General features: G+C 39.5%; 2 protein-coding genes and 1 long non-coding RNA gene across 4 annotated transcripts; 2 read left to right on the top strand and 1 right to left on the bottom strand.

The window, feature by feature from the left end:
* Position 1: 1 nt before the first annotated feature.
* Positions 2-8,548, bottom strand: cops4 (COP9 constitutive photomorphogenic homolog subunit 4 (Arabidopsis)). Its single transcript, XM_063478043.1, has 10 exons — positions 8,395-8,548; positions 6,654-6,733; positions 6,403-6,554; positions 6,185-6,288; positions 5,939-6,092; positions 5,696-5,846; positions 5,404-5,574; positions 4,978-5,093; positions 4,744-4,828; positions 2-2,370 (listed from the first exon to the last, which is right to left on the bottom strand). The coding sequence occupies exons 1-10, from the start codon at positions 8,466-8,468 to the stop codon at positions 2,237-2,239; spliced, it is 1,221 nt and encodes a 406-aa protein (XP_063334113.1). The 5' UTR covers positions 8,469-8,548; the 3' UTR covers positions 2-2,236.
* Positions 8,549-10,468: 1,920 nt separating this feature from the next.
* Positions 10,469-25,155, top strand: lin54 (lin-54 DREAM MuvB core complex component). 2 transcript variants are annotated; one of them, XM_063478041.1, is made up of 14 exons: positions 10,469-10,587; positions 12,576-13,342; positions 15,198-15,309; positions 15,451-15,581; positions 18,464-18,619; positions 20,201-20,393; positions 20,489-20,562; positions 20,647-20,844; positions 20,989-21,080; positions 21,262-21,333; positions 22,631-22,733; positions 22,825-22,962; positions 23,060-23,262; positions 24,101-25,155. In XM_063478041.1, exons 2-14 carry the CDS (start codon positions 12,605-12,607, stop codon positions 24,300-24,302), a joined length of 2,412 nt encoding a protein of 803 aa, XP_063334111.1. In that variant the 5' UTR covers positions 10,469-10,587; positions 12,576-12,604; the 3' UTR covers positions 24,303-25,155. The 2 variants fall into 2 exon arrangements, with proteins under 2 accessions (XP_063334111.1, XP_063334112.1); XM_063478042.1 differs by lacking the exon at positions 10,469-10,587 and adding an exon at positions 11,561-12,069.
* Positions 25,156-26,522: 1,367 nt separating this feature from the next.
* LOC134631978 (uncharacterized) lies at positions 26,523-27,488 on the top strand. Its single transcript, XR_010094436.1, has 3 exons — positions 26,523-26,607; positions 27,075-27,131; positions 27,343-27,488. It is a non-coding gene; the product is annotated as an uncharacterized LOC134631978 (long non-coding RNA).
* The last annotated feature ends 508 nt before the right edge of the window (positions 27,489-27,996 follow it).

Raw genomic sequence — 27,996 nt, 5'->3', positions numbered from 1 at the left:
CATGAACTTTAGCATTCAATGTGCCTATGGAGACTGAGATATAGAATACACATAAAGAATACACACCTTAACGTACCAAACCAGCAAGCTTCTGCTTTTATACAGGTGGTCAAACTGACTGATGATCAGTTTATCAGATACATTTGTTAAGCAGAACCTGGCTGCTACTTACCATATGAAAACAGTGAGAGTGCACTAAGGTTTTCACCACACACTGCTTCTGCATTTTAGCTTAATTTTTGTTAAATTAACAATGACACGGTATAATAAGCCATTTTGCAGTTCATCTGAGGCCACACCAGGACACGCTGGAAAGATTATATCTCGGCTGGCCTGGGAACGCCTTGGTGCTCCCCCAGATAAGCTAGAGGAGATGGCTAGAGTGAGGGTGGTCTGAGCTTTTCTGCTTAGGCTGGATAACCAGAAGAAAATAATTGGATAGATTCTGTTTTATCAAGACTGTTTGAGATCAGACTCTTTGACATCATCCCATACCAAAGGAAATCATAATGAATATCCCCAATCATAATGAATAATGAAGTAAGACCTTTCTTTACAGTATTTTCAAACCTGTTGTAAATTTTGTTTCATGTGGCTCAGATGTAGGACAGTTTCCACAAAAAATTAAAATATTATACTAACACAACAATGTCTGCAATATTTGATCTGCTTTATCAAGTTTATGAAAGGTGAAACTAGCAATTTTCTAGGGGGGAAAATCACCATAGAAAATGACTCATTTTGTCTATGATGTCAGTAATCTGCAAGATGAGATTTTTTTTAATGGCACCGTGTCGGGGGAAAAAAACAATAAAGCAGAGTAAGCTTTAGGACAGGCCTACCATGTGGGTGTGCAGTATCATCTGACTCTTTGTAATGGCTAGATTTAAAAACCAAGACTTGTGCTTTAAAAATACGACTTCCCAAAGTCAATTTATCATCAGTAGCATCTTGAAAATATGTCTGAAGGTTCTCAGTCGTCCAGGTCAACGTAGTCTAAGGAGCTTGGAAAAAAAAAGTGTCTGGACTTCTTTAGGTTTCTTGAAGATGTTTCACTTCTCATCTGAGAAGCTTCTTCAGTTCTAAGAGCAATAGGTTAGGAGTCCCAGATTTTAAACCCTAAGAGGGTCAGGGACCCCCTATTGATCCCTACCTAATTACACGAGCCAAGGGTTGAAAACGGGTGTAGGTCACGATCACCCAGGGTTTCGGGTTAATCTATTGTGAAATCTAGCCCCACCCTATTGTGTAATTTACTGAGGTCAAATGGCCCAAGATGTGAGTGGGCGTTAATGGATCTCAAAACTGGATTATAGATGGCAGGCGGTTGGTGTCGTAAGCCACAACCTCTGTTCACCACCTTTGTCATTCTTTCCAGAATGCCAATGTTCACATTTTAGAAAGAGAGGACAGATGGCTTGAAAGAGGAGTGAAAGAAGCCATCTATGTCCACTGTGAACGACCATCTTTGAACAGAGGCGGTGGCCCCATGCTGCTTGGGGCCAGCATGAGTACAGTAGCTCATTTCTCCCCCAAGCTGGATTTAAATTTCCTCCTGTCGAACCAGGGATCTTTCAAATTTGGTAACCACTATACCATTGAACCACTATAAAACATATTTTTGTCTCATAAACTGTCTGTATCATTCAGTACAGCGATATCTACTCCTAAACTTTTGTTAAAATGCTTCCAGAACATGTATCCTAAGTAGAAAATTGTTACAGATGCTGAAAAGTGAACTCAAAGAGCATTTCATCAATTTGTTCTTCATATTTAAACTGTCAATGATAAAAAAAAGAAAAATCCACTGAGGCAGACAGTGACCTTGAATCAAACGATGATCCTGAGCCGTTTCTCTCAGCTCCGAGTTTAATACTCTGCTGAAATTCATTCAGTGTGGGCCAAGTGATAAATCAAGAAGTACTTGACAGATATAGCTGTATTATCAAGATAAAAACAGAATGTGTTTGTTGTGCGCATCTTATTTGACCCTATAACATGTCAACAATCTGTATATAATATCCAAATTTTTAACATGTAAACAACATGAAGTTACACCTGAATGTACAGTACAGCCCTATAAATACATGGATGCCACATCTCAAACAAGTCATGCTGGTACCAGAAGGATCTCCACAGTGCTTTACTACTTAAATTGCAGGTGTTTTTTTAATGTCTTTTTGGGGAGAAGCAAGACAAAACTTTCAGGGTGGGCTGACGGATCCTATTAGGAATACTACTGGGTCATCTGGGTTTCCATAGCCTGTGCGGCCCACTCTGGAGCAGCCTGACGGATCTTCTCTAGCAGGTTGTTGACTTGGAAACATAAAGACTGGATCTGTTTATCCCAGGTAGGAAGGGGTTCACGGGCTGCCAGAGACACAAGAAAAAAATTAGAAGGTGCATTTTCCTTTCAAAACAAAGACTATTTGCATGTGAACCATGGTAAAAACCACAATGCGTGTTCCCCTATCTTTTTGTTAGTGCCACTGTCACAAACCCCTACAGAGAATAGAATAGAATAGAATAGCATAGAATAGAATAATCCTTTAATTGTCCAACAAGGGGAAATTTGGTTGTAAAAGCAGCAGAATAAAAGCACATATTCAAACCGAACAGGACACAGAACAGAAACACACACAATTTTTACAGAAAAAAATATTTACATCATGGACAATAGTTACAAAAACAGAGTACTGTACAGTTATTAAGATTAAAGTATAGGTTTTTTTTATATATAAACTGAGAAAAATAATGTGCAAGCTATAACAGTTGTTTGGTCAATTAGTGCAAATTACAGCGCTGATGTAAACATCTATGTTTGTTGGGAGCAGTTTTGATTGTACAGTCTGACAGCTGCAGGGAGGAAGGATCTGCGGAAACGCTCCTTCATGCATCTAGGATCCAGCAGTCTGCCACTGAAGGAGCTCTGCAGTTCAGCAACACTTACATGCATGGGGTGGGAGACTCCATCAGAGATGTTATTTTGGCCAGAGTCCTTCTGTCTCCCACCAACCTCATCCTCTCAGCTGCCGTTAAACTGCTATTCCAACATACAACATATCATGGCAGGGTCTCACTACCATCTTGTAAACATTCATTCCTCACACCCATCAGCCTACACTCTCTTCGGCACTGTCCATTGCTCTGAATAATTGACCCAAGGTATTTAAACTCATCCATCTTCACTATCTGAACCCATCTGTAACTCCCACTCCTACTACCTCACCACTGTCTCGCTGTCCCCATACATGTCTAGCATCACCCTCATGTACTGCTCTGCCACTCCTGAGTTCCTTATACCACTGTTCCTCCCTTGAATCCCGTCACAGACTTTTCTAGATCCACACAATACAGTGCAACTCGTTCTCTATACTTCTCAATCAACACTGTCAAAGCTTCTATAATGCCATTTCTGAACATGAAGCAATACTGCTGCTCACTGATCGTCACCCCACTCCTTCACTTTGCTTCAAAAACTCTTTCCCATAGCTTCATGATATGGCTCTTTAACTTTATGTCTCTATGGTTGCTACACCTCTGCACATTATCCTTGTTCTTAAAATGTGTCTGTGTATTTAATGTTAGTGAGCTCAATTTTGACCACTCCCACTGTGTGCTCTTAGATTTAGACTAGCCAACTAGTCTGTGTTTTATTCCTCCTGTTTAAATAAGTAGTAATTAATTCACCAGAAACATTGCTAGAGAAGAGATGGGTGTCTGTGATCGACTTGTGATCTTTTCAGGGTACACAATGCCTCTCACCGCATGACACATGTTATAGGACTCAACCATGTGATTCTAAAAGGGATCAGCAGTTAAGAAAGGATTAATGGGTGGTCTGAGATTCTCTTGTTAACCTCTAGTTAAGTTATACTGTAATACTGTTATCATAATGGCAAAAATGCATTTTTTTTAAGTAATAGAAAATATTATTACTTAAAAGTGTTTTACTTACCTTTACTTAAAACTTACACTAATTTCTGTCCCCTTATGTACGCAATTTATTATATCCAAGTCATTTATTGTTTTATGTGAATACAGATAACAGTGATTCAGTTCATTTTGGCTAGAGTTAGAATCTCTTGCCTTCTAACCCATTGTGTCTGCACAGAGCTGTGGGGCAGCTACCTAAACCAGTGTCCTTATTCTGTAAATGCTGCAAAATAATGTCACTGGGATTAATGTAGCTAGTGCTACATTAATTAAGTGCACCATCCTCCTGCCACAGCAACACCTTTTCCGGTCACAGCTCTCCACAATAAGCAATGTTAGACAGTTGGCACATAGCAAAGAAAAACCCCAAAAGACATTTTTATTCCCCAGTCTTCAGCTATTTTTTCACCACTGATTGCTTCCACTTCTCTGATGTTGGGCAGTACATTGACTCACCATACCATCCTGAGGTAGATATTGGTATTACATGAAAGCCTGCTCTACTGTGGCTAAAGATTAGCTTTCAATTGTAAAAAACACACAGACTGACACAGATTGTTCTGGAATAATTTTACAGCAATTTTATCCATATCTTCTGTTTATAAAATCTGTTAATCTGTAATTTCTGATTTACAATGAATAAACAATGAGTTAATATATAAATAATTATACATTTCAACTTTAAATTACTTTTATCAAGTGTTTTGGTTCCTAAAAATTTCATGGTCAAATCCTTATACCTATATAAACCTATCTAAACCTATACAAAATTTGTAAAACACACAAATAAACAATTTCATCACTTACTTTCAAAATGTACAATGCCATCAATCTGGTCAATGAAACCATTCATACGTCCCTCAGTGATCATCTGAGAAGCAATCTTTTCAGCCTACAGACACAAAGCAGAAAATAGAGTTTGTGTGTACCACTATGGAAAACAGGCACTTATTATCAACAGTAGTTCAATAACTTCCCAATGAAGCATAAAACTAATGTGGCTCTTATACAAGTTTAGCATTAATCCAATTCATATCTCACCTTTGCAGGGGGGATTTCCAGCAATGCTCCTAGCTCTTCAAAAGTGATGTTGTTGTAGAGTTTACTGGCAGATAGGAGGTTGTGTTCAATCACAGCTCTGTCAAGGATGCTGGAGCCTGAAACAGATCAGAGTTAAGAAAGAATAGGTGTTGTGTTGCAACACCTATCGTTCAAGTGTAGAGTGCCCCTCAAGCACCAGCATAAATGGTTACAGCCCTGTGCTGACCTCAGTTATCATGAGCAATGACCAAGACAACTATAGATTTGACATTATAGCTGCAGTTAAGAGTGTGTCTAGAAATATGTTTCACAGTACGAAGGGAGCACAAAACCAGAAAGAATATCAGCTGGTTCACCAACTGATTCAATGAGGGTGGAGAAAATAAGGATTTCTCTCACTGTGTAAAACCCAGTATCTCAGCTTACCATCTGCTGTGGTGGCTTTCTGATGAGGCATCAGCATGGCAGCAAACTCCTGCAGTTGGTTACCTCTGATGATGCGGTCCAGGTACATCTTCTCCAGGATACCATAAGCAGCCAGCTGCTGACAGCGCTCATCCTTAAAGAGAGTAGCCAACATACGGGAACGTTGCTGTCCTAAAACAAATTACACCATTTTTGGTTAAGAGTGTGAAAACCGCAAATCAGTAGTATGCCTTTATATGTTTTCCATTAGTTCTCATTACATTATTTCTGAAAATGTAACACCTGCTTATACCTGCAGAGGCCAATATGGTGCAGTTCAGAGCATGCTTCAGTGCCTCCAGGCGTTCACTTTCATGAACAATTGACTTATAAGACAGCTCGTTGTATCTTTGTGCAGCTTCAATAAACTTCCTTCTGAAGTCTAGTACTCTGGCATAGCACACCTAATGAGAGCAGCATAAGCACTTATCCACACAGCTTCACTGAAACAACAGATAAGACTATGTAACTATGAAATCACTAAGAGATCATGTACCTTATAGTGTATCTGTAGCTGTTCATTAGAGGACTCATTCTGAAGCAATGAGGCTCTGTTGATGTAGGCCTCTGCCTGAACCGGATCATCATCTTCTAAGTAAAGTCGGGCAATTTTCAGATATGTATCCAACTTATAGTCAACATTATATTGCCTGAAGGGGATATTTTAAAAAACAAACAAAAGAAACAGGGATTTAAAGACACAATTACCATCAAGACTTGCGTGTGACAATAGTTTACTTACTTCTGTCCTGTTTCGAGGGGAATGCCAACTAAAACTTGGGCAGCATTTCTCCAGTCTCCCTCCTTTTCATAAATGGTCGCTAAGTGCTGTCTGATTGAGGCTACCTGAGGAGATGGAGGAACATTACTCAGTTAAGCACTGCAGTGACAATACTCAAGCTTAACTACCTGAATGGTTACCTCCATTTGCACTGTGTCAGAGAGCTGGAGCAAATTTACCTGTTCCTCGAAGGAAATAACCCTCGGCTGGATCTTTTCCAAGGTGAAGTGATACACTGCTTTTGCTGTGGCGTCAGGCAGGTTGGGCAGATGTGTGCAGAAATCAGTGAGCAGCTGTCTTGAAATGACGAGACTGACATTTTCATTGACCACTGCAAGAATGTAAAATATAACAGTAAGACATACTCCTGAAAAATGAACCAAGGATGTAGAATAAGCAGATATTACAGAAGAATACAGGCACACCATACTTGCTTCTACAAAGGCCTTCAAGGATTCCAGTTGATCAGCATCTGTAAACTGAATGGCCTTTTCCAGAATTTGTCGATATCTGCAAAATATTTCACCGGTCAGAAACCTTCCAACTTTGCTGGTAAGTTTAAAATGTTTACATAGAAAATCGAAGGATTAAAACTTAAATATGAAACACATATTTTAGCTTATTGGATGAAACCCAGTGTTTTCCCCACAGATTAACTTTACTTGGGCAAGGTATATTAATGGCTGCCCAAGTGCATCTGTCAAATCTTTATCTTTATACATGTGATGCTACAATGAGCTCACTAGGGCTACAGAGCAGAACAAGGCCTGACACCCAAATAATCTCCAGGATGACGTAACTGAAAGTCATTTGCAGTATAAGAGACTCACTGATGAAGCAGCCAATAATATTTATATTCATCAATTATTTATTGTTAAAGTACATCTAAAACCCTCCCTCACCAAAAACAGATTGTAAATCTGTGGGAGAAACTGCATAATCCCATGTATACTGTAATCCCTTATGATATAACAAACATCATATACAAACATCATATTTAATATTATTATGAATTAAAAAAAAAATAATTTAAAAAAAAACCCCTGACTGCTTGGTTGTAAAAGACTGAACAGTCATTTGTCAACTGCACCATCTAACAGAGGTTGTGTTACAATCTATAATAGTCTACAATTAATATTTAATATTGTAGAACACTATGACAGAACATCACAGACACTATGATGACACTGTGACACAACTAAAATGTTGTAAATAAATAACAAAATGTACAAACTGAGAAGTATGGACTTATTTTGTGAGAGGAAATTTTGAATTTATTATTTTGAAATGAGTACCAAAAAAAGTACCAAAATCGAGGGAAAAGTACCCAATCCATTCAGTAAATATCATTTCATAAATAAATCTGTAATCAACATGTCACTAAAGTGTACATAACAGAACTATGCACATAAACACCAGTTCACATATAATTACAGCAATCAGTCTGTGGTCCCTTACTTAAGAGAAGTTGATGCATTTGATTGTGACTTCTGTGAAAAACAAGTGTATTTAAGCTTGAGTGAATTAACCCCCCCTTTAATAAACAGCTATTTAAATATTTTCATTTTAATTAACCATTAGCATAAACTGTGGATAAAAATACAGTAAACACTTTCTTCTTATACAAACACGTATACAACAGGACCTAAAAGATACTTTTTAAATAGATTTATCACCTTTTGGACAATACTGACGAAAACTGAAATTGCAAAAGTAGACTTTACAGCACAGTTGTACTTGGATTGCACAGGTGTTCCTAATAAAATGGTTGTTTATAGGATGGTAAGAACGTACGCAAAGGGTGTCCTGGCCATTTTCTAGTCAAGTATCACTTTGTTCAAACTGTATTAAAGCTATGTTGTGCTCTGCACCAAATCTGTAGCTAAAGAGCAGCAAGTTAGCTAGTTAGCTTGGACGATAAAATATAGTACTCATAATTATTTTACCAACAATTAATGTGGGTAGTCACTCCTTTTATGTTCCTTGCACTTTGGATAAAACCTAAAAGCAAACATTGACAGACTGATTGCGTTTCTATCTGGTTTATCTGGATGTATGGCTAATGCAGCTAACGTTAGCTTAGCTTTGTGCAGACCAGTATCTAGCTGCTAGCTAGCAGTTTCTGTTGCAGTTTTTAACGAGTGATGTTCTCCGTAACTAACGTTACATACTTGGCAGCAAGATCTTTATGAGATCCACTTGAGTTCATCAGTTGTGTAAGCTCCTGCCTCACTTCGGTCGCCATTGTAGCCTGCGTCGAAGTGTCAACACCGGTTTCCTCTGCCAAGACAGGGGAGAGCCTTCCGTCTGCAGTCAGAGCGCAGAGCTCGGCCAGGAAGTGACGCAGCCAGCCATGGGAGCGGAAGAGGGAAAAGAAAGATTATAATTATTTTAGGCCAGGCTTAAATGTTGAACTATTGTATTACGTGTTTATTGTTTGAATTTTAAGTAATAATATAAGTTTTTAAACAAAACTTGGTGAGCATTATAAACTATCCATCCCTTTCCTGAAAACAATCATAGCTATATTTGGTTACATTTTTTCTGCTAATTTTGTGCTTTAACCTAAAAAAGGGTCAATCTATTTTTAACACTAGTATCATCTGAAATATGAAGGGCTTTCTTGTTTTTGTGCAATGAAATATCCTGTCTCACAGACATGCTGAACAACTACATTCTGTATTTAATGCATCTAGGCTGGCCTGTTGTAAAGCATTATTATCAGGTTGTTCTAAAAGCTCCCTGAAAAGCCTTCAATTGATCCAGAATGCTACAGTAACAGTACTGATGGGGACTAGAAAGGCTTTTTCTCCTTCACTGGCTCCCTGTTAAATCCAGAATCCCATTTAAATTCTACACCTCACATACAAGGTCTTGAATAATCAGGCCCTGTCTTATCTTAAAGACCTCATAATACCATATCACCCTAACAAAGCATTTTGTGCACGAGTTGCTGGCTTACTTGTGTTTCCTAGAGCATTTATAAATAAAATGGAAGGCAGAGCCTTCAGCTTTCAGGTCCCTCTTCTGAGAAACCAGCAACCAGATTGCATTCAGGAGACAGATACCCTCTCTACTTTTATGAATAGCATTTCTTCATCACTTACTTCTTCTTACTTTTTGTGTGTTTATACACCACTTTACATATAATCATTAGTTACAGCTAATCTCTGGTGGACTTCCACAGCATGTATTTTGCCTTGTCTCTGTCTCTGCTCTCTTCTCTTTCCCAACACTCCAAACCAGTTGTAGTGGATGGCTGCCCCTGTACCCTCTGGCACGTTCTTCCTATTAAAAAGGAGTTTTTCCTTTCCACTGTTTCCAAGTGTTTGTTCTTAGGGATTAATTTGACTGTCTGGGTTTTCTTTTTATTTACTTTTTAAATGCTATGTAAATAAAATTAAATTGAGCTGACATTTTTATCAAACCAGTCAAAGGTTTGTGTAAAGTTTAAGTAAAATATAACTAAAATATATAGCCTAACTAAATAATGTTGAATAATAGTAATAGTAATAAAATAGATACAACACCAGAGGTCAAGTTAATACAAGTGGTATCAGTTAAAAACTAAATATCTATATTCAACATCAGTCAAAAAGTATATAAGTATATATGCAAAATACATAAAGAAATGTCTGATGCATCGACTTTTGTACAAGAAAAAGTCGGCACCATAAGAGCTCAATGACTATCAATTGGACCTCATGTCACTTATGATGACTATACTGGAGAGACTACGCTGGCCTACCTAAGACCTTAGGCGAAAACATCTCTTGACACTCTGTAGTATGCAAGCAGCTCAAATCTGGGAGTGAATCATGCAGTAATCTCCATGCTGAAGACATTTTACTCCCATCTTGGCAGTAAAAACTGCAGGGTGAAGTTTATCTTCTCTGATTTTCTGAAGTGCATTTCATGTGTTTTACCACTCTATATAAGAGAAACTACAGGACATGTAACGTGAGACAGTGGTACGTGAGACTGGGCATTTAGTGAGGCTACTGGGTAGTGCTCTGTCAGATTTCGGTAAATATCGAGCACACGAGCTCCAAGGCTGACTGTGTTGTTTGTTTTTTATTAACTAATAATAGTTTTTTATTTTCAAAAAAAAAATTTTGTAAAAAAAGAAAAGAAAAAGAAGAAGAAGAAGAAGAAGCATTAAATAGTTTTGTAGAAACAGTCCTAACTTTGATATTGCAATTGTGCTGTAGCTTTAAGTGTTACGTCAGTGTTTCGTATCGCATGGAGGGCGTGGCCGGCCTGTGAAATGTCAGGGAGGAATGGCGCTCGGCGCGGTATTTTGAACAATCGTCTTTTCCTTTCCTCCCTTTATCTGGAAACGCTGCTTAGCTTAAAAATTTGGGGTAAGCATGCCTATGCGTTGACCCTTTCTAGGATTTAACACACTATATTCAACATAAAGACTCACATTAAAGAGTGTATTCAATGTTGAGATATAATGTTGTGCTAGCTAGCTCGGGTTAGCAAGCTCAGCAAGTTTGCTAGTACAGTTGTTCTGCCCGCTGGGTTGTCTAGATGAGACTGCTGTTGCTGTCTTTGCTGCTGCTGCTGCTGCTGCTGCTGATGATGATGATGATGATAACAATATTTAAGGATAGACTCTGGTGAAAAAGCAGCATAACATTCCAAGGATTTGGTTTGGCAGAGTATTTTCAGCGCTGAAGGAAAGTTTCTCGTGCACAAAACAGGGACTTTAATAACATGGTGTAAATATCATGTGAGCCGGCCGCTAAGTTTACTTACTGCAACGGTAAATGAAAAGTAAAAGCTAAATTAGCTGCGAGTTGTTTTGACATACTGGCGAAACGTCTAAAGGATCATAGAAATTTTTATATGTATGTAAAATATTAGAAGGCACAAGTCAGCAGTTGCATTTGCTGTTAGTTGGTTTCATATTACTTTAGCTGTTGACCCCGTAACATTCTTTGAATTTACGCTTTTCTGGTTCATTCTCAGACTATAACTCAGTCAAAATATGAGTTTCTTGAGGTTAAACTAAAACATCATTTTGAACTGGTTAGGCCACGCTAACTCCAGCCCTAAAACACAGACTGTAAATGCTGTTAAGGAAATCTATAGTAGCAATCGCAATAATTGCATTGTGGAATTAAAATGTTGTATTTCCTCCTATGTCAAGTGACAGGAGAAATTATTGAAAGCGAGCATTGTTTACGTTGTCAGAGTCTGCAGAGTTTTGTTGTTGTTTTTTGTGTTTGTTGTGTTTGTTTGTTTTTTACTCGCTAGCAGCACCCTGTTAACATCAAGTCTTATCTTCAGCGATTGTTTACTTATGCTTGTTTTGCAGTGAACTGTCAGTGTAAGTGTCTCTGCTTATTACCAATATTTATAAACGCTTCCCCTCAGCATAGCTTAGCGTTAGCCGGGCAGCTAACTAAGCTGATGACGAGGTAAAAATGGCGGATCTTTCGAAATCCAACCCCGGCCTGAAATAGTAACGCAGCCAGCAAAACAGCTTGTCGCTTTTTTTCTCGCTCTTTGCCCCAGTCAGGACCACTTCTGGGCATTTTTAAAATAAACGAGTGCAACTCAGCACAGTTTTCCTTTGATGGCTTTCATCTGGGGACGTGAAGAGATTCAGCTCAGTCAGCTCTGCGTGTGAATGTGGTATGGAGTGGGTAGGGTTCATATGTGCGTTTCGGTGGATTAATGTTGAGTAGAGTACAGCAGGACAAAGATACGGCAGAGATGATCGTTGCGACCTAGCATCAGCTGTCTGCTTCAGTCAAAATCAGCACAAGTCAAACGTTACTCGTGCCCACCTCTTTATTTATTACATCTCACGTAATTACTGAAGTCATTTACAGGTAAAGTTATGACAGTCTGGCACTTCTACTGCACCTACATGGCTAGCTCGCTAGCTTGAACTATCTTGCTCTATATTCTCAGCACAGCTTTTAGCTGTCTGTCTGTATTATAATCCAGTTATGTATATTGTATAAATGAGTAGAGGAATACATTTTTAAATGAATTGCAAACACTGACTGCAATTAAATGCAACAGCTCTCTAAAATGATGAATGTATATCCTCAGAATTTTTAAAATTGTTTCATATTTGTCTGTTTCTCCCTGTTCATGGTGCATCTAGTGCAGTAAATGTAAGCTTCTAGGTCTTTCAAATAATATAAAAGTGATCAAATACAACAGAAAACCCTCCTTCCTAATAGCCAGAAAAACATATTTGACCTGCTGGAGTTTGAACATGTGTGCCTGTATTATAAATTAAGCTGACAGTGGTGTTAGTGTTGTGGCTTACTGGTGTTTGTAATGTATTTTGCAATGACAATTAAATTAAATTGTATTGGTTTTTCAGGATTAACAGAAAGCTGAGAGTTTGCAAGCATGGATGTAGTGTCACCAGAGCTCAACAGCCTCCTCCCTGATGAGATCATGGATACTGAGGATATAGAGGATGTTCCTCACTCTCAACCCACTGCAGTCCACTCAGAGCCCAGTGATGATGCATCGGTCCCAATGGAAACTGATACACCCGTGGCTTCAGAGAACGTGAGCCTCTGTTCAGATGCCGCTTTAACTGAACCCACTCAGGCTATGACCACCTCCACGGCCACAGACTCCATGCTTAGTGCCAGCCCCAGAAGTCCGCCTCCTGTCTCAAATTCCAGCACATCGTCTCCTCTTCTTACCATCAAACCAGCCTTGGCTACTTCGACAGCCACAACCAAAACCACAGACAGTGTTACTGGAACTAGTGTGACTACAAGTGGATTACAGAAGCTCACAACTCCATTTACAATCTCTCCTGCAAATCGCCAGATTATTCTCAATAAGGTGGCTTCTCAAGCCTCAGAAGCAGCAAAGTCTGCAGGTAATCCACCCCAGGTCATCAAGCAGGATGGACAGAAACTTTTGGTTACAGCTATAGGAAAATCAGGGCAGCCTATAGTGCTTCAGTTACCCCACACAGGCAGCAAGCCTGGCGTTTCACAGACTGCCGGAGACACAAAGTCTCAAGCTCCGCAGTTTAAAGTGGTGACTATAGGTGGGAGGTCAGACCTGAAGCCAGTGGTGGGCAACCAGGTGACCACATTACAGACCCAGCAGCTGAAGACTGTCCAGGTAACAATGACCTTTTGTATTATTAATACATTTTTACAAAAATATTGCTTGCCGTGTTCCACATGTTACTGTTAAATTAAACATAATTACTACTGTAAATGATTGCTTCAGTATCAATTGAACATACTGTGTACAAAGTTTTTCAAGCTATTAGATAAGATCTGCTTTGACCTTGATCTAGGCTGCCAGTAAATGTAAGCTAACAACAGTGTACTGACTAAGTACAGTTTGGTGTTTCAGAGAAGATGGAGTGGGACTGTGTCTCAGTAACCACTAGAACCACTAGGAATCTAGTGTGGAACTATAACGCACAGAGCTCAATTAAATGTTATTTATACAATTCCAGTCACCTCAAGGGACTTTCTATTGCAAGTTATAGGCTTCTACAGCATTAGTGAGAGAATCCTGATGACATGATCAATCAATCAATCAAAGCTTTATTCGTCACATGCAGGTTGCCCTGCAGTGAAATGGGACCCCCCCCCCCCCCCCCCCCCCCCGACCTTACACACACAACACAGACTAATGTCTGTGGGGATACAAGTCGGAGATTGGTAGCGTTAGAGAAAAAAACATTGAAATGTACATTACAATGGGAAAGTACAAGAGGGAAAAAAGAGACCCCTACTCATGCTGTGCTTCCATGGTATGATGATCACTTAGCACATGACGATGGTAAAGTAGAAAGTCTTTTTCTGAATCGAAAGAACCTGCTGGTAGAACCAGGCTCATGGAAAGCCTAACATGGGCTTTGACTGGTTGGGAGATGAAGGGAAGAGAAGGTAAAAAAAAAAAAAAGGAGCATAGAGAGAGAACCACTTTGGTGAAGATTAAGAGGTTCAGCCATGTAGTTTGAATGTGGAATGTAAAGATTCCTTGGTGTTTAGATTTGTAATTCCAGGGTATTTTTTGTTAGGATCTGGTTAAAACCTCTTGGGAGGGGGTGGGATTTGTCTGACTCATAAAGTACAGATGTAACAGGCTTACATTACAGGTTACAAACAAATTGGTAAATCTCCCCATTCAACTGTTCTTCGCCTGTCTGGACGTTGTTTAAATGAGCAGTTCTCATATTTGGATTAGAAATTGTTACCAGTGACTGCTTCACTCTGTGTATAAGGGGTAGAGCAAGCATATACACTCGGGCATGTTTGTTTGGGAGTTTTTATCCTCTTAAATAATTTAAAAATTTGTAGGGAAACAAGTACACTCACTCTCAGGGTTTAGATGAACATTATTAGTGCGCTATTTATTTAAGAACTGAAGTCAGATCATCTTAACAAGCATAAAAATAATATTTTTGTCTAAAATCATAGTTCAGAAGAGAAGGAAAGGTATATCCTATTGTTATCCTACATGTAGGAGAATGATTGCAATAATTTACCCCCAGTAAGATATTCAGATTTAAATATGTTTAAAACAAAAAAAACCCACTGGTGTTGCTGTGAAATGAATACCTCAGCTGGCCTGTCTGGCTGCATAAAGTCATGTTGCAGAAGTGCTGATATTGTGTGTACATTGAGGGAAAAAAAAGTGTCAGAATTTCACAGTTGCTATATCAGAGCACTGACAAAGAATTGTCTTAATACTGCACATTGACCTGCTCAGTATGTAATCTTACTATATCACTGATGACCTTTTTCCCTACAAATATAAATTCAGTTATCACCCTCATAAACCCAGTATCAATTAAGTTGTACAACTAGAGCTCAGGTATCAACATCAGTATCAGTAAATGAAAATGCAACAGAACTGACCAAGCTAGGACACGCCAGTAGTCGTCATCTGCAGAAAGAGGCAATGTTTTGATATTGAATGAATACGTTTAAACATTTCTGGCTAATTGTCTTTTCAGATTGCCAAGAAGACACCAGCATCCTCAGCTGCACCGATCAAGTTTATCATCACAAAAACTGTTAACAGCAAAGGTATAAGTCCCCAGACATCAATGCCTCCTGTGATCACAGGTAAGTCTAAGTAATAACTTTTTGAGGCTATTTTTTGTTTCAGTTTTTAAATAATTATCAAACCACATAGTTTATTGCAGTTTGTTTTCTAATTATGTTGTAATTAGCTTTGTCATTAAACCTTGCACTGTCTGTTCATAGGACGGGTTCTGACCCAGAGTTCACCAGTGATGCCCCCGAGGACCATTACTCTCTCTGAGCCCCACAACACTAATTTACAAAGTATCCCTGGCAAAAAGATTGCCATTTCCCCTCTCAAGACTCCCAGCAAGGTGATTTTCTATATTTACTTTAACTGAATATGATCAATTGGCTAGAGACTAAAACTAATAAGTCTGTAGTTTAATTGTCACATAATTACAACCTGTTACTGCAGGTAAAGCACAAGTGTAATAAATCACCTCGAAACCCCCTGCAATGTTTACTCAAAAATGTTTGGAATCACAATTATATAATAATGGTACTTTGATCGGAGAAGGATGTTTGCTAGCCATTCTTCTTTAAGGGTTTATCTGTTTCGCTCAGTTTAATTGAGAACCAAAGACCTTAGTGTAACACACTTTTCAAAAAATTAAAACATTTAAGAACACTTTGCAAACACATCAGATCTTAACTGGAAAAAAAAATCATGCTGAAACACAGGTAGAGAGTATTTTGTATGGGCCCCTACATGCTTGCATTCATGACTGACAACATTGAGGAATTAACCATAATGAGACGATAGATGGTGTACTGGGTGATATCTTCTTAGATGTGAACCAGTACATCACTGAGCTTCTGGAATGGAGGCAACATAGGATGGACAGAAACATGATGTCCCAGAGATGCTCTATTGAATTCAGGCGAGGATGGGGTCCAGTTAATGGTATCAGGGTATGGTCTGACAGTGGGACTGGGGATTTTCTCCCAGTATGTAATCACACTCAGGGTGTGATGCCTAGCCTATAGAGGTTTGTGCGTCCCTCCATTCCTTCTCAGACCATCACTGGGCCACTACCAAACTGTGCTGAATGATGTTATTGGCAGCACAATGTTCTCCATGGCTTCTCCAGATCCTTTCACATCTGTCACATGAGCTCAGGGTGTTCTCACCTGTGAAAAGCACAGGATGCCAGTGCTGGACCTGCCAATTCTGGTATTCTATGGCAGTCGGGCTTCATGATGCCAGGCAGAGAGCACAGAGGCAGAGTAACTGCCTGTCAGTGGCCTCCATCCAATTTGGTTGCACATGTGACCTAATTTCTCAATGGTGCAACTAAAAAAAATCCTAGGTCGCACCGGTGTGACCAGCCGTTCGAGTGGGGGGGGGGGGGAAAAAAAAGTCTTCGCAACTCTGAAAGCCTCCGTGTGGTCAACAACAGACATGTTATGCCCATATCTTGGTCTAAACCAATCAGATAGAGAGATACTCAGTTAGAGGCGGGACCTCTCTGATTGGCCGTGGTCCAGATATTCCTGTAGGCCTACGTTTGAAAATGCAGGCAGATAGAGAGAGGTGCGTAGCCTAGGCCTGATAGTGGATGTAGCTGTGGGTAATGAGAAAAGATGAAAAGAACGATTGATAACTTTTTCGTTAAGTTAAGGCCTGATCTGTTGAAATTCATAGCCAGTGCTCTGACAACCTCTCAGGTTACGTCTAACACTGGTCCAGAGACGGCATCAGATAATAAGCCACATATGATCGACTTCTGAGCCAGAGCCCACTGAAAGTAAAAGGGGGAAAGTGCATACATTTCGAAGAGAGTGGCTTGACCAGTTTCCCTGGCTAAGATACAGTAAAGCTGACAACATTATGCACTGCATTTACTGTCGTGCGTGTAGAAAGACCATGCTCGGCAATACTGCATTTGTGACTGGTGCAAATACATTTCGAATTGAAACGCTGGAAAAGCACAGTGTATCTAGAAAACACATTATATGACGCAATATAAATGCACTGCCCAAGTGTCCCCTCTCTCCACTGCCTTTCAGTGGCAGGCAGCAGCAAACAGGTCATCAGAGGAGGCCAAGATGATGATTAAGTTTAACAGTGCCTACAATATTGCCAAAGAAGAATTTCCATTCACTAAGTTGAAGTCCGAAATAATTCTTCACAAGAAAAATGGCTTGAACGTAAACTCCACATACAGTAATGATGTCACGTGCGCCCAGTTTTTGTGAACCTAACTTTTGTGCTGATGCACAGGCGCACCAATGCAACCATGGCAAAAAGTTAGTCTAGAGCCCTGGGGTATTATCGTCACCCTACTGGGCAGGGGGGTGGCATGGACACCTACATTTGTGAATGGGATAACGTAGACGCTTCAAGTTGATACTATAGGTGTATGTACTAAAAATCTCAGAAGAGTTTGAATCTCAGTGACTTTGACCTTAAGGTCAAAGGTGAAGTATTATGAAAATCTTGTGACTGCGTTAACTGAAGAATAAAATGATGTAGAATTTTGAAATTGACCCCATAGGTGTGTCTGCTAGGAAGCTGACGGGTAGCGTTGGTGGTTGGGCCGATACTGTTGTTTAAAATAACAATTTGATTGTCTTTGTTTTTTGGAAATGTAGTTATTAAAAAATGCAGTAGATGTATTGGTAAAGCTCGTTATCACACTCTTTGAATATTTAGACAGCCCACAACGAATTGATGTGTCACAGTACATAAACATCAGCCTCTGGCACTAGTAATCATCATCGTATTTGCAGACAGGAGTTTATATTATAATATAATATTATATTATATTATATTTGGTGCTGTCAGCGTTAATCTCGTTAAAATGATGAGTTATCGCGAATCGCCCGGTGCGTGGGGCTGGACGGCGTTAACGAGCTAACCGTGCTAACGCGTTGATGCTGTGTAGCCCCACGCACAGAGCGATTCGCGATAACTCGCTAACGGAGATTTGCCGCGTTAATGCGGCTATGGCGTTAACGTCATTTTAACGAGATTAACACTGACAGCACTAATTATATTAGATATTTCTTTCACCCCTACTAATTAATGAATATGTATACATAGTGTTTTGCAATTGACTTGTTATAGAATGTTGGTTTATGTGACATTCCTGTTACCATACATAATGGCAGCTATATTGCCATCCAACTAGGGTCTTTGTTTAATCAGGTGAAATTTTCACAGCTCGTACCGCTTGTCTGTTCCTGCCAGGTGACTGTGGTGTCTGTGGCTTCCCCGACCTCCAGTGCTTCTCAGAAGTCTGTAGCACTGCCTGTGAATGTAGCACTTGGCCAGCAGATCCTGACAGTCCAGCAGTCAACATCTGTATCTCCAGTCAAGGTGGCCACTAGCCAATCAGCAACACAGGTAACATGAAAGCACAGAACAGTCAGTTGTAGTTGATGCCATCTGATCTGAGGGGAACAAAGGAATTAAAAAAAAAAAAAAAAGTATTCACCTTGTTTGTGCATAGGTGTCATTTCAGCTCAGTAAGAGAGTCAAGGAGTTGCTGCATACTGCTGTGATGTGCAGTCATGCTATTTTCCTCCCTTTTCCTCCTCTCTTCTTTCTTGCTCTTGAGTGCATCTCATTTTACTGCTACACACAAACAGGCCGCATTTAGAATTGAGCTGACAGGAAGCAGGTGAAGTGGGAGACAACTCACTGTTACGGCAAGTGCAGTTTTAAAAAAAACAGAACAAAAAACCCCCAAACTTCCAAATAAGCATTACACTGATGAATGAAAACAAACATGGAGCAAACATACAGTTAAAAGCTGTGGAAAGATAAAAATAGAGTGAAATGGCTTCTTCTGTGCTATGTTAGCTCTTGAAATAATAATTGCTGCTGTGTAGTGAACACAGAAAGGAAGTGAATAGATTTAATCACTTACATCCGATCCAACCTTTTTGGGTCAAAATGGAGGAAATCCGTTCCAAATATCAGATTGATACATCTGCAGTTGGTGGGATTGTTGTTCATAGTCTGACACAGTTTGTAGTAAACAGACTGTTCATTACTCAAAGTGACTGGCTCAGTTGTGCACTGCATGCTTTGATTTAATTTTTTTTCTCTCAAATTTGTACCATTCTGGAAACATTTCACTTTTTCTGGTAATAAAGTTCCATCTGTGAATCACCACCTTATCATGGTAGAGGAGTTCGCGTGGTCCAGGGATCCCAGCAGCTATGTTATTGGGTGGTCTTTTGCCCCCTGGTAGGATCTCCTAAGGCAAATTGGTCCTGGGTGAGGGACCAGACAACGGGCAATTCAAAAACCCCTATGAGTGAAACCGAGGAGGGTGCCCGAGGGCGAGCGCCTGTACATTGGAGTTTTTCCTGGTGGACGATCCCGGTTTTTCCCACTGCAATTTCTAGAGAAACTGAATTTTCTTCTTTGTATATAAAACAATAAGTTGTGCAGTTGTTTTTGTTCAACTGACTGCATTGCTAAAGCCATGGCCATCTGATGCAGAAAAGGCAGGACAGACCGTGTCATGTTTATCTCAGTGCACTATGTGGGGCACCAATGATGATGACTTACCTCGCATATAAATTTTACCTCCATAGCAATATACATTTTTGCCAGAAATAAAATGGTTGTGTAAGATTGTTTCCAAGCAGATAGAAAGATAATTAATACTCAAAACAATTAAATGTTTTCATGTGACCACATGCCCCAACTATGATATAAGATTGTTTTTATGCATTTTACATGTATAACAATGGATCAGCATTTGGGGAGCTTAATCCTGGCCTGCAAAAAAGAAACTGAAGTACACTTTGAAGATTGTATTGCCAGTAAAACGGGCAGCTCTTAACAAACTGCTTTCAGGATGAGGTTCTTTAGTTTTTGTTGTTGTTGTTGTTGTTTTGTTGTTTTTTATTTAAATTTTCTCTTCTATTACTGGCTTCAGTCTGTTTCTACGTTTGATGTGAATGTTTTCAGAACATTAAACCTGTGGCTGTTGGAGGAGTGGGAGGTTCCCAGTTTAAAACAATCATACCCCTGGCCACCCAGCCCAACGTGCAGCAGATCCAGGTGCCTGGCAGCAGGTTCCACTACGTTCGCCTCGTCACAGCAACGACAGCGAGCAGCACAGGACAGCCCAGTGGTCCCAGTACCAGCTCTATACAGACAGGTGACCTATGAACTTGTTTTGTTTCCTCTGCTAACAAATACAGGCAGCACTTAGTAATTGCGCTGTACCAACTCATGATGGTGCTTATCCCACAGCTAAACCTATGGTGGTCAGTACAGCAGCAGTCAGGATGTCTGTCCCAGTTGTCCCAGCACAGACCATGAAACAGGTAACCTGGGTATCCAAGTTCATTCAAAGAGAACTTTCTCTGAAATGTCCCTTGAGCTGCATTCATGGTTTTCATTCCCCGTAGGTGGCACCTAAGCCCTTAACATCAGGACCACAAGTAGTAACCACCACTCAAACTCAGCAACGTTTGATCATGCCTGCAACTCCACTACCCCAAATCCAGCCCAACTTCACCAACCTCCCTCCAGGCACCGTCCTGACACCAGCTCCAGGAGGAGGGAATGTGGGTTACGCGGTTGTGCCAGCACAATATGTCACACAGGTTAGCGAATTATCTTTGTGTGTTTTTTGGTTTGAAGGGGTTTTTTATGTTTTGTTTTGGGGTTTTTTTGGTTTCTTTGTTTTTAAAAGATGGATTTCCTTTTCCTGAGTGAGTTTCAATATCGTGTTTCTGCTTTTCTCATAGATCCAGCAGCCACCATTTGTGACGCTTGCCAGCAGCTCTAGTTTTTCTGCATCCACTGGTATCCAGACTCAGGCCAGGTTGCCTCTTAATGGGTAAGAAATGGTAGAAGCCATCTTACTATGACTTTTGTTTTTATATATATATTGCATTGAAAGACCAACTAAATGATATCTGTTCCATTTAAAAAGATGTTTACCAAAATATTAAAGTGATTTTCTTCATTTTTTCTCGTGACTGTCTATAGTTTAATCTAATTAATGTTCACTGGTTCAGTTTGTCAGCAGCAGAAACAACCTCAAGACCAAGAAAACCATGTAACTGTACCAAGTCACAGTGCCTCAAACTGTAAGTGTAACTGTCACTGATAATAATGTTTATCCATTGGATAAATCTGTCCAGGTGTAGCTCAATAATTAATACATGTTTGTATACAAACTATATGTTTGTAATTTCAGCTGAATATTTTGTAAAGTCATCTGTGACATTATATTTTAGCTTTTCGTCTGTGAGTCAGAAAGAAGAAACCATTCAAGTTCCTGTTTACGCTCCATAAATATTGATGCATATTTTTGATATTGTAAATATGTTTTTGCTCATCTGGCAGAGGGGCAAGTCTCTTTTTAAAAAAAACATTAAGACGAAAGTTCAGTGGACTTGAGCTTAATTTGATATGTTGGTCAAAGTAGGGCTGGGTTTTTATTAATGAACCTGTAGAAGGATTATCAGTTGCCTGCAGCTGCCTTTGTCTCCAGATTGCTCAGGTTCTCTAACCTGGTATGCTTTCAGTATTTGTGACAGTTGGCTTTCTGCGTTGGCTCTCTGTTGTCTGCTTCCAGCTGCTGTGTAGGTCTCCTGAGGCTCAGAAGCCCACTGCCACTTGTGGCTAGCTGTGTCCCTACCTGCACCCACAGCCGTTTTACAGTGGAGGCCAAAGGCTGGCAGGGAATCACGTGTGCCCTTGCAAAATGAGATTTATGGTCATAAACACCCCATGGTGTTTTTGACCCTCATTGTATTTAAAGTTAAATAAAATCTCAGTTCAGTGACTTTATTATGTTTACTTTAAGGAATAATCATTGTTAATAATATAGATAACAGTAATCAGTATTATTACGTTTGCACTAATCTAGCAGCTTTCAGTCATATTAATCTCATACACAAATGCCTGGGTAAAACTCTAAATTCATGACCTTTATTTCCAGGAGGTCAAAGAACAACTTTGCTATGAAATCGCCATGGTAAATGATAAATGGACTGGTATTTATGGTTTTTATAAGTGCTTTATACAGCATGCCTAATTCACCCTTTCACACAAGCACTTCTTTCTACACCTAAGTGCTCTCTGATGTGTTTCTTATTAACACTTGGAGCATAACTTGGGGTTCAGTATCTTGCCTAAGGATACTTTGGTATGCAGACTGGAGCAGCAAGAGATTTAACAAACAAACTTCCAATTAGCTGACCTGCTTAGCTGGTAATGGCTAGTTTAAAAAAAGTCCTAATACAGTATTATTTTGCGGTGGAAACCATTTTTCCTTTTTATCAGAGTTTAGGAAGCACTGAGAGACTTAATGTTGCTGAATCAAATTACAGTTGACATGGTTTTATTAAATGGTGTTTTTTTTTATTTGCCTTCCTATAGCTACTGTGACTGTTTTGCAAATGGAGAGTTCTGCAATAACTGTAACTGCAATAACTGCTTCAATAACCTGGAACATGAAACTGAACGTCTCAAAGCTATAAAGGTGAGGCAGAAGTCCACTTTCTGAATTCTGTTTTTGGGCTGAACTGCATCCTGTTTGACTCATAAATTGCTGCACAAACGTGTTTTCACAGACTTGTCTGGACCGAAATCCAGAGGCCTTTAAACCTAAAATTGGTAAAGGCAAGGAGGGAGAGTCGGACCGTCGACACAGCAAGGGCTGCAACTGCAAACGCTCAGGCTGCCTGAAGAACTACTGCGAGTGCTACGAGGTAAGCTCTCCAGTTTTCTTTTTTTACAGATGGCGTCACCTCCATTCATTCTTCTCTTATTGGCATTTATTTCCTTCATTTTTGTTTCTCTTCACAGGCGAAGATCATGTGTTCGTCCATTTGTAAATGCATCGGCTGCAAAAACTTTGAGGAGAGCCCGGAGAGGAAGACGCTAATGCATTTGGCAGATGCAGCAGAAGTGAGAGTTCAGCAGCAAACGGCAGCCAAGACCAAACTATCCTCACAGATCTCAGATTTGCTCATGCGGACGACGCCTGTGATTTCAAGTGGAAGTGGCAGGTACCTGAAACACAGTTCACACTTTTTTCTACATAAAATCACATCTGCAAAGAGCTTCTTTTACAGTAAACATGTGATATGTACTTTTGTAGAATCTTTAGATAAAGAGTGTTGCACAAGTAAGGGCTGCAGGAGATTGGTACAGGATCTGCAGTGATGCGGACATAGTACCGCAAGAATTAGATTATGGAAATGATCTTCCAGTGAAGGGTGGCTGGACACTCCTTTAGAGAGAGGGTGAGGAGCTCAGTCATTTGGGAGGGACTGGAGTCGCATCTTTTGATGGCTTATGAAGGCCTTTATGTCACCCTGCAAGAGGTGTCCAGGAAGAGGGAGGTTTGGGTGAATCTGGATCCTGATACTCAGGAGAGATGAGTGAATAAAGCACTTATCTTTTATTTTATTTCAACAATAATGGCTACATCCCAGATACATTGTAAGGAACAAGTCTTCTTTTCTTGCGAAGACCAACTTATGTCTAGGCATGCACCCTGGGCACCAAACCAATACCAGTATTAAATTAATAAGCTGTATAGAAGAAGACACTCAGAGTCTCTGTTATCTGCAATGCAACATCAAACTTGATCTAAACTACCTAAACTTTAAAACTTTAAGTAGAGACATATGCGCTTTCAGAAACGGTGCAAAATGTGTGTGTTTCCTGTACAAGCTGCAGGAGTGTCAGCACATCTATATGAAGCTATGGGGGGGGGGCATTAAAACTCACTTGTGTCTGATTGACATGGAGTCTCCACGATCCATCTATTTACTACTGCTGAGACCAGATAATGATGGCTTTGTTGTCAATACTTAGACTTTTATTTTGCTTTTCCCCCAGGCTCCCGTATACATTTGTAACAAAGGAAGTGCTTGAAGCAACATGTGAGTGTCTGCTGGAGCAGGCCAAAAAAGCAGAACAGACTCACCAGCCTCAAGTTGAGGCAGAGAGGATGATTCTGGAGGAGTTTGGACACTGCCTCATGAGGATAATCAGCTCGGCAGGGAAAGCCAAATCAGACTGTGCCTCCATCAACTGCTAGGCCGAGGCCTGTAAAGGCTCTCCACCCTCTAACCCTCCTACCAGCTGTGGAGGCTAAGAGCATGGATTACTTTTTGCACTCTGTCCTAGACCCCAGGGTTTCTGGCCTGCAGGGAAACTGGTTGTCTCCTTCGTCAAAAGGCAGAACAATGAACTGAAGGCAGGCAGATCCCACCCCCACCCCCCTGCCTTAGCCAAGCTGAGGCCAGCTGGAATAATAAAAAACATGGAGCAGTTGTTTGCACTGTTCACCTATGCTAACAGAAGGAGAAATGGACTGGCTTTGAAGATGTTACCATACTTGTCCACCTGAGTGTGATGCACACAAATGACTGAACAGGAATACAAATGTTCTTTCACTTGATTTTCTTTTTCTTTTCTTTTTTTTTCTTTTCTTCAAATTTCCCTTCCAAACCCAAACCTATCAAATATTTCCTTCACATTTGCTCTTCCATTTCACTCTGGTTTTTTTTAGGTTTGTTTTGAGGTTTAAAAAAATGCCTGTAATTTTATGTAATCCGTATATTTGTGCTTTCAGTAGACAAAAAAAGAATATGTATCTTTTGATATTTATTTTCACAGGTATTTGTAATCATTGTCAGCGCTAATATTGTGTGGCTTCAAATGCTACAACATGTTAATTATTAACCAAGGCTAGGCTAAATTGTTTTAATGAGAAATAAGTAGATGCAATCTTTGGTTTTATCCTAAATCCAAATGTAAGATGAATGCATACACACACACACACAGTACAGAATAGTTGTAACTTGGTTACACTGACAGAGGTTCACATTTTTCCTGGTGCTGTTTTGTTTTCTTAGTTACATGCTTACTGTACATTAAAGACCAATTACACCCACGTGACTTGTTTGGTGTTCTTTCAGATATCTGGACACGATAGCCTGAGTGTTAGTGTTTTCCAGCCCTGTCCACACCTGTGTACCTTTAGACCCTCTAATGTCTCAGTTTTAGTCTGGCCTAAGCTATAAAGCTGAGACTTGTGAACAAGGGCTAGAAGAGCTGCTTGTTGTGCTTTAAGTAAACAAATGTGGGCAAAGCTTGTTTTTATGTTTGTTTGGTTTTTTGTATTTAGGTTATAAACTTCAAACAGAAAAGTTATTCACGGAGTTCCACAGGAACACTGTCCCAGTGCTGTCAATGAAGCCAGATGACACAAATCAATTAAAATACAGGCAACTCTGAGAAACATAAGTGTGTTGTAAAACCCATTTAAAAAGCATTCAGCTGATCCAAAACACTACATCAAGTATGCTAACAGGAAAAGAGATCATATTTCTCTCATATTGTTTTCTCTTTCTTGTTCTGCCTTTGAGCACCATTACAGACCTGCTAGTTCTATTATTTTTCATTATTTCTCTCATGTACACACTCATATATACAGACATGATATATCTGTCAGCATACATTCAAGTAATCGCTTCAGTCTGCTGAAGAAGGCTCATTAACCAAAGCATGCTACAGCATCTGCCAAACATGCTGGAGGTGGAAGCATTGCTGTGGCATCTCTGTATACCTGCCATTGGAACTAAGTCACTGGTGTATATTGATTATGTGACTGCAGATAGAAGAATTCCTCAATCTCTGCTCAGACTCAGCCAAAACTGACCGGATGGTGTTTCACAGTGTAAATGGATAATTTCTTTGCAAAGAAATGGGCTGTCATTCAAAGGATAGGTCAGTCGTCTGATCATACAGGTTACTGAAGAAAAAGGGGAAGGCAGAGAGATGTTACTGTGTGCTGTGTTTTTTAAGAAAAAGAACAAAAGAAATGTCAATTACTTCTAGACTTCAGGCAGTTGTTGACTGCAAAAGATCTTCATGCAACTAAAGAGTCCTTAAATTTGAAATGATTTCAATTTGTACAGTAACCTTTGAACATATAAAAATAGGTAACCTTGCATAGAAATATTTGTAATTCCTAAAAAGTTAGCAGAAAATTGTTTTACAAGTCACTGAATTAAAGCTAAAAGTCTTATTATTAGGTAGACATGGTACATGCAGGTGCGATTACTGAGATAAAACAGTGCAACGTGTCGGATGTGTGAGGCAGAAAGAAAGAAGGTTGAGTAGATTTTAACTGGGTCTATTACAAATATAAAGCAACGGGGGTTATCAAGTTGTATTTCTTTATGTTGATTTTCTGTACCACTTGGTGGCGACAGTCATTGGTGGTGGCAATCCACCACTTCGTTGTTTGACCGTCGAAGAAGAAGAACAGTAAGAAGAAGACACACAAAGAAGAAAAAGAAGCAGAAGAAGGAGAACCATGAGTGTTGCTGTTGGCGGTCAGTATCATGGCTGGGAAAATAAGGCTCTCAGAGAAAATTAGTTTCTGAAATGCGAATTGTTATATGTACCTTAAATTGCATTATCTACACCATTCCTCTAGGTTAAATGTGTAGACGGTTTGGGGAGCTAGCTCACTTCTGAACGTGATTTGAAACGAGGTGTGGCATTGAACGTTAGCCCAACTAACCCCTCTGCACGTGTGGAGAGAGACTAGGTTGCAAACTTTGCTGGTTTGGTAAAAAAAGTAAAATGTTGATCAAGAGTCGACGCCAGCAAAATAAGCCAACATTTTCTGAAATTGGAGTAAACGCTTAAAAAAAAAATCGGCGCACATCCCATAATTCTAATTCTTTTTTTTTTTTTTTTGCAAAATACAACTATACGATAATCGTATTTTGCAGGCAACTTATGTTCTGATTCGTGTGCTGGTTTATATAGAAACTAATTGATTTTGTTTTCACAGGTTAGCTGCAGAAAAGAAGTTCCCTTGAAGTGAGCCACGTGTGGATGTGACTTGCATGTATGTATGTCTTAATACCCAACAACATATTGTGAAATAAATATCCTTCCCAATGATTATACCAATCACTACCCATCTGACCCATTCATATGTCTGGGGAAGATTATACACACGATTTCAAATGAGGGTGTTATCTTATATTTTCTTAACTAAAGTGCACCTCTGCTGTTAAATTTAACAGTTTATTTTATTACTCCGATTGTTTTTACAGGGTTCAACTGCTGAAATGTTTCCCCGAGTTCAGGTGATGTATTGATATAGATGCATAATGACCTGACTGCTTTGCCTTCATGTTACTTTAAATTTGTTGTCAAATAAAATCAAATTGTCAAGAAAGTTTTGTTTTGTGACATTCATTGGCTGTTGGTACTGTTTTAGTACATATATTAAAACAATGCAGAAAAATACATTGCCTCTGATTCTCTTTACTGTTAGCATTGACAGAGTCAGACTGCTAATGTTGTAGATAAACTATAGTTACTCTAGTTCTATAGTTATGATTTTGTCCTACTGCTTTATCGCTATTTGGTGCTAATTTGTTAAAAAAAATTGGATTAATCCCTCCCCAAGATATTTGAACAGTTGTTAAGTAGGTAACTGAACAAGTTTTAATGACAATTTGAGTCAAAACAGGCAAAAATATTTTATAAAATGTTATTTTTGGCCTGTGAGACTTCTTTTGTAGACTCAGCAAATTTGGACCTTTTTCTTAATAGTCACTCTGTTAGTAACCGAGTTTCTAAAGATAGAAAAGAACAAATTTTAAATTCTATTTTGTATGTTATGTGCAAACAATTAAATTCCATGTAGTTTTTATGTATATAGCACCAAAATCGCAACAGATACACCTGTTATTCCTATCGCT

Source organism: Pelmatolapia mariae, linkage group LG7 (assembly GCF_036321145.2).
Source record: "Pelmatolapia mariae isolate MD_Pm_ZW linkage group LG7, Pm_UMD_F_2, whole genome shotgun sequence".
Classification (NCBI taxonomy): Eukaryota; Metazoa; Chordata; class Actinopteri; order Cichliformes; family Cichlidae; genus Pelmatolapia; species Pelmatolapia mariae.
This window is presented reverse-complemented; position numbering and strand designations above follow the sequence as displayed.